Genomic DNA, 7,500 nt, shown 5'->3' on the forward strand with positions numbered 1-7,500 from the left:
GAAAGAGTTCAAGCAGGTAAGTTTCATTTTAATTTTTAATATTTGTGTTTCCCATACATTGATTTATTTGAGGCGGCCCGCCACAATATCAAAACTCACAGCCACAAATAGATTTTCCAAAAGGCTTTGACTTCGTTGAATAAACATGAGCACTGCACGTGTCTGCACGTGTCAAAGTCGAAACCCGGTGTGGGTGTTTTTATATCACTGTATTTCTGAAGGAAACCGACTGTCTTCAGAAAATGATGGATGTCATTTTCATTTCATCTTGCCAGTAATGCCTGAGCAGCGTTTGTGAGCGGAGCACTGCTTTGTGTACAGCGTTAGCGGGGAAACCTTGATCTCTACCACTCCAACAGCGCCTCCTGCTGCCAGAGAATGAATTTGCATATATATGCTGCCACAAGTCTGTGGGAAACACTGCGATAGTTTTTCTCAAATGAAACTGTCAAATGATCATGAAGTGACTCTCAGAGGGAGTCAGAGCAGTTCTGGAGATGTTGTTCATGTATTTTCGTTAGCATAAGCGTGGCTAATGCTAATATAATGAGCATATGAATGAAGTTTCTTTATTAACTATTTAATGCTCCTATAACTTTTATTAGGGTAAAAAAAAAACAGGAGGACATGATGATATTTACTATTTTTACACACCAGAGGCTTTTAAATGAATTGTGAATCTAAAATATGCGTGTTAGAGAATGTACAAATGGTTAACATTGTTTATGTCGTATCAGTCCATCAGAAAAGCAGTTCTGGGCTTTTTTTTTAACTAACTTAGTTGTTATTCTTGGCTGAATAGCTCTAGGTTTTCAAAAGCCCTTTAAATTTAAATATGTACACAGTTTGGATTAAATGAAAGCAGTCAAATTTTTTAATTAGCATGTTTTTGTGTTTTGCTTTGGTACCAAAATTGGTACAGAGAACCGTGGATTTTCACTGGTATCGGTACCGAATACTGAAATTTTGGTACCGTGACAACACTAGTGTTCACTATATAAAACACAAATCTATCTTTACAGAGGCATTTGGGAAATACAGCCAAACTATAGCTTGAGCATTTCACTTTTGCAACATGTTCACTAAGATGGAATGATGATACTGGTTGAAAGTGGTCAAAGCAACCTTCTACTGATGGAGAAGAAAAGTTTGACATCAAAACAGAAGCCTTCATTTTCTGTATTTACTGAATTAAAAATTGGAGGAACTTTTGACAGGATTCAGATGAGCAGCCAAAATATGATATATAACAGACGATGGTTTTAAACAATATTTTCAGGCTATTTGCATTTTCTGAAATTACTATATGAAGTTTGATTTTAAATTCCACATGAATTCTGGAGTGTATCATTTTTCCATCTTTGTATTCAGGTTTTCTACACTCTCTTCTAAGACGGTGTGCAGTGTCATTTATCACCAGGTGGGTAGAGGCCTTATCCTTAAAGTCTCAGTCACAAATAGGAAATCTAATGCTTATGTAAAAAAAGTCACATAAGACAAACAATTTGTTTGATTTCGACCTTGCAATCATTAACGCCAACTTAATGGTTAGTGGCTCAGAGGATATTACAGATGAAGAACAGTATCTGAATGAATGAAGTATCTCACAGTTGCTGCAGTGAGTTTCTGTACCCTGAGCAGGGTGACAAGATGAATACTAATGTATCAGAATGAGGGACTCGTCATCAGCAATGCCTGATTGTTGACTGAGCACACAACAACGTGATCCACAATGGACATAGCGAGAACGGTGAGCGATTCTGTTTGTAAACTCCAGTTGAGAGCCAATATGAAGACTTTAGACAGTAAAGATTCAATGTAGAGTAGTAAAAGCCCACGTTCAACAGAAACCATGGAGAATTTTTCTTCTCCCACTACTAGTAGGTAGCTATGTAGCTTGTTTAGTGTGGTGAATGACTTAATCAAAAGAGCAGACTGTAGCTTTACTACTTCAAATTAAGAGAGGAAAAAGGAGCTTCACCAACACTGATAATAATGTGAATGTGAAACCAGTTTAATCTCCGTTCAGACACACCACAGAAAGCACTGACAGAAGGTATTACCAGCTTAAAGAGAGAGCGCCGACTTTCTTAAATGCTTAAATGTGTTAATTTCGTTGACGAATAATTTGTCATAATTTTCGTCAACGACATTTTTTTCACCGACGACAATGAGACAATAACGAACTAAAACTCTTTTTGAATGACAAACACTATGATGAAAATTTATTGACATTTTCGTCAATTAATAAAAACGAGACGAAAATGTTAGGGAGGGACGATTTGGGATGAGATTCAACTAAATTTAGTGTAGATTTAGTCGACTAAAATCGTATGATATTTAGTTGACTAAAACTAAAAACAATTAATATGACTAAAATATGACTAAAACTAAATGGCATTTTAGTCAAAAGACTATGACTAAAACTAAATCAAAATTTGCTGTCAAAATGAACACTGCTTAAATGGATAAAACGGAAACCATTAGATATTCAGAACATCCTGAGAAGAACAGGATCTGGCTCCTCACCAAGCTCAAAAAGTGAGGTGTACTGAAACAGGTGGAGAGAACGTGAGTGGCGCACCTGAAGCCGATCTGGTTGATGTGGTCCGTCTCCAGCAGCATCTTCCACAGCAGACACAGGAAGAGAGGAGGCGAGCCCTGCATGGAGAAGTGTGTGATGATGTCGTTCTCAACGGTCATAGACTTCCACTTCCTGTACTCCTCCTCCACGTTCTTCTTCAGGTTAAAGCGGCTCTCCTGTGGAACGTTATTCTGCTTGAAGAACGCCTGGGAAATTAACACAAGAGATAAGTGAAGTTATTATGAATCTGATTAAAGGCCCACCAAGAACTATATAGGCATCTACTGCATAACAATAACTATATTAGCATCCATCCACACATCACAGATGATAACAATTCTGTTGATTATAAGTGTGCGCTGCAGCTTTAAATGTTCCAACTCTTTAAAGTCGGCTGTCAATGTTTTTATTGTTCATCAGCTGGAAAAATCATGCTAAATGTGATTCCAACGATATTGTTCCTGTGTGTCGTTATCGTTATAGTTGTGCCGTGGAACGTCTTTGGTGTTAAGCATCATTGAGGAATCATAGGGAAACAAAGTGAAAACGCATCTATTAGCTTTGCAAGTCTTCAATTTGCTGTGTCAGACATCTCTTTGCAAACAAATTGCAGAGGATAAATGAGGCTATTCAGTGCTAACAAACATCTGTTTGACACAGAGGATCCTTTACTGTGTTTATACATTTGTCTCTGGGAGTATATGATATCTGCAAATTTAATGGAATGCAGCAGAAGTACCGTATGAGCACTATAAAGCAGTAATAACATAATCCCAACATAAACCAAGTCCTCATGTTCCCTATTCAGAAAGCTTTTAAACAACAGAAGATTCCTCAGTGGATGTCCAGAAGCACTCCATTTCTTACCCATGTTACAGATCCAAAAATCATGAGAAATGACATTGGGTATAAAGAAAATGGAGCCAATTTTACAGTTCAATTTCCTAATCACGGTGCCTCTAGAGCCCAAAATATACTATATATGAATATACTAATTAGGGCTGTCAGCATTAATGCGTGCAAGTAATTCAAAATCATCCATCCTACTAATGACCAACTAATGACGTTTACATGCATCAAAATGAATTGTGCTGTCAGTTTTGCCAATAAAAAATTCTGAAATAGTTTTATATAATTATTATAGTTCCAATTTGACGGTTTACTTGGTAGTCTATTATAATTACTAAAACAGGATACATGGAGTGTGACATTAATTGCAATTAAAGTGTGAGAATAATCATCGCTACAATGTAATCTACTGACAGCTCTGATACTAATACTGGGTTTTATGCATAGGCTACATTTTGTCATTAGCAGGTTACGCATTGTACAGCTGCAGTCAGATTTTTTTAAGCCCATGCATACTATGTATGCATTAGTCTGTGCATGAGCCTAGAATTAGTGTCAAACTCTTTCAGTGTGCATGTTTTGACTGCCTTTTGAGTTCGTACATGCGGTCAAATGGAGTACACATTCAAAGGAGAGCATAACTTTATGTGCAAAAAGTATATATTGGGCTAGAACGATATACCAAGTATTTACTGAACCAAACCCATGAACTGTAATAGATTAAACTAAAAGAATAGTTCAGCCAAAAACGATAACTAGCTGAAAATGTGCTCACACTCAGGCTTTCCAATATGTAGGTGAGTTTGTTTCTTTATTTAGCATTGCTCTGAAGATTCAGTGAATGAGCTGTCAGACTGATTCAGGCAGGTGATTTGTGAGTGCAAGACTGACTCATTAAAAAAGATGACTTTGTAATCACTGGTTTATGTCTATTGTTGTATGCAAGCAGTGAGGACAAGGCAACATCAAGTGCTGTTGTCCAATCATTGTTTATTAATTGCAGTTGCAAGTCCTTCATGATATTACATTGAGACTGCAAGATCTCAAGCCAGATGAAGTCTCATGTTTTTACCAGTAGGTGTGAGAAACACTGTACAGTTATGAGTCTGTGTGTGTGTGTGTGTGTGTGTGTGTGTGTGTGTGTGTGTGTGAGTGTGTGTGAGAGAGAGAGAGAGTACACATTTCAGCTTATGAATGTTTTTTTTTCTGTCCGTTGTAAGTGTTTGTTGCACATTTTGATGCCTGGATGACAGGGGTAGAGGGCTCCCACTTAAAGCACTGTGGCTTCCCCACTCAAATGCAGATGCAGAGAGTGTTCTCCATGGTGGGTTTGAACAAAACCAAAGCTAGGAACAGTTTGGCTCTGGACAGAACGCTATCATCTATCATGACTGTGAAAATGGCTGGCTTAGAGCCACAGTGCTTTAAGTGGGACCCCCCTATCCCCGTCATCAAGACGTCAAAATGTGCAACAGAGAGAGCACCTGTAGGGGAGCAGGGAAACAGCTGAGAGTGTGAGAGGCCCAGTTATGAGGTGTGAAGTTCATGATGGTCTGCAGGATGTCCTTACACCAGGTGCCCTGAATAGAGTCCGAGCCGGTGAAGAAATCTGCACCACACACAGACGGGGGATTTGGCACATTAGTTAAGGATAAACCGATTTTGAAAAATAATACTATCAGAAGTTATTTTAAGCATGTTGCCTGCACAACGGAAACAAACAAATAAATACAGGCACTTTATGTAAATATTTATAGTGAAATTAAGTTACTCAGCCAAATGCTATGTGACAAAACTAAACATCGGGTCAGTTATGTAATGTGTTTGTGTTAATGGTGTGAAATACCTGTGACATGTGTGGCTCGAGCCAGCGTGAGGATCAGCGCTCGGTTCAGCTCCTCTGACTCGGCAGACAGCACCGTTTTAGGGTCATTGAGGAAGCGTGTGAACTGCGGCTGAACCTCTGAACTCCCCAGAGCCGTGATCAACCTCAGAGCGGTACTCTCAACACTGCTCACACAAACACACAGACAAATGACAAACACACAGGCTGTGACTGGAGCAATGCACTGCCATACTACAGCTACTAAAGCTGCAGGACACAGTGTGTATAAGTTGTAAGATGTAAGTTAGCTTTAAACTGCAGGCTTATCAGTTAGTTTGAAGCACTTAAGTTGGATTGTGCACTTCTAACGCAGCAGCCCACTCTGTGTTCACAACATTAAAGGCGTCATGAATTGAGAAATCAACTTTTACTTGAGCTTTTAATATATAAGAGATCATCGTACTAAAAGAGTATCCTGTAATTTTCAGAACTGAAAACGTCCTTGTTACTGAAATAAAAGCTTTTATTGAGAGCAGGCCCAGCGAACGCCAGATCCTGGAATGTGCCTGTAATAGATAGGTTAAGCTCCGCCTCCACAGAAGAATATCAATGCCTAATTCTGTAGCCCCGCCCACTGATTCGCGCATGACACAGTAGGGAAATAATATAAGTGGCGCTAAACCGGATCAAGCAACCAAGCAATAAACATGCCGTTGAAGATCGCAGAATACGGTGCGGTGTCTGATTGTGGAAGAACACAGTCGCTGCATAACCTTCCTTCAGATTCAAATATTAGGAATGCGTGGTTGAACTTTATTTTTACTGAAGTTTCAGCTCACATGAGTAAAACATTGAGCATTTGTTCGCTTCATTTCACAGCGGATTCCTTTGTAAACAAGACACAGGTCGACGCTGGATTTGCAGAGAGACAGATTAAAAAGCAATGCTGTGCATCTATACTAGATCCGACAGGAATGGCGCAGCAGCACACTTAATATTTATACTATGTGTCACTATTGCTTTGTTAGAGATCGCCTGATTATGTGTACGTGCCTAACCAAAGTCACAGAAGGCTTCAACTATGAAGCAAGTTTGTAGTTAGTTTACTATGCAACACTGTTATCCAATCACAGCAGTGGGCGTTTACTTCCAAGTCTTCAACGCGTGCCGCTCATAATAACAGAGCGTTTCTCAAGCCGGCCTTAAAACCAGGGTAGAAAATAGCCTATTACTTATTGATTTTGATGTTTTTGAATGTAAACACCATGTGAACGTCATAAGTGCACCTCAGACAACAGTATAAAATAATACAAAAGCCAGTTCATGACCCCTTTAATGTGATTCATATTTGTCAGTCATACGTCAATGAAACGCAGCAGATTTCTGCACTCAAATCATGGTATATTATTGGTAAATTATTTGAACATCTATTTGAGATTATTTAAATTTATAAACATTTTGCATTGCATGCAATTGCATTTATTTACAGTGTTTAGTATAATTCTGTTCATTGTGGGAAAAAAATTTGATTTATTCAGTTAAAAAGTGTAAACATGGTTAAAATATGGCTAGCTGTGGAACAAGCAATATTCAAATAGATAAATGTAAGAGATTATTGATGATAAATATATAAAGCTAGTTATTGTGTATTTAAAACATTCAGTTTGTTAGTACTATTACAGAAATCTGACCTGTTTCATTACGCACGTTATAGACAACAAATAAAACATTTTCTTCAAATGTGACATATTTTCTTGGACTGAAATATATAGGCCAAAATATATTTTTAAATGCTGTAATAAATATCTATTTATATTTTTAAAATATATTTTCCAAAATGTAGGAAAAAACATTTCAAAATTATGCAGGTAGAAGTAGGGATGTAATGATTCACTCAACTCACGATTTTATCCAATCACAGCAGTGGGCGTTTACTTCCAAGTCTTCAACGCGTGCCGCTCATAATAACAGAGCGTTTCTCAAGCCGGCCTTAAAACCAGGGTAGAAAATAGCCTATTACTTATTGATTTTGATGTTTTTGAATGTCAAAACCACATTAACGTCATAAGTGGACCTCAGACAACAATATAAAATAATTTTAAAAAGCCAGTTCACGACCCCTTTAAAGTATATCTATTACATGCTAGGGGGGAAACTCTAAATTTCAGAGTATGTTACGCACACACAGAAGTTAAAACAATTTTTGGTATGAATGTGTGTACTGTTACGCTCCTACAAAGTA

The 7,500-nt window shown here is 37.9% G+C and overlaps 1 protein-coding gene across 1 annotated transcript in view; it reads right to left on the bottom strand.

Moving 5' to 3' along the window:
• med23 (mediator complex subunit 23) overlaps positions 1 to 7,500 on the bottom strand; it is a 61,731-nt gene that overhangs the window by 26,268 nt on the left and 27,963 nt on the right. The window contains exons 17-19 of the mRNA XM_016469281.1: positions 5,280 to 5,443; positions 4,918 to 5,042; positions 2,585 to 2,790 (exon numbers count right to left, since the gene is read on the bottom strand). Of these exons, the coding sequence (XP_016324767.1) occupies positions 2,585 to 2,790; positions 4,918 to 5,042; positions 5,280 to 5,443 (495 nt within the window). The remainder of the gene's footprint in view (positions 1 to 2,584; positions 2,791 to 4,917; positions 5,043 to 5,279; positions 5,444 to 7,500) is intronic.

The sequence above is a fragment of the Sinocyclocheilus anshuiensis genome, unplaced genomic scaffold (genome assembly GCF_001515605.1).
Source record: "Sinocyclocheilus anshuiensis isolate Anshui unplaced genomic scaffold, SAMN03320099.WGS_v1.1 scaffold1431, whole genome shotgun sequence".
NCBI classification, from domain to species: Eukaryota; Metazoa; Chordata; class Actinopteri; order Cypriniformes; family Cyprinidae; genus Sinocyclocheilus; species Sinocyclocheilus anshuiensis.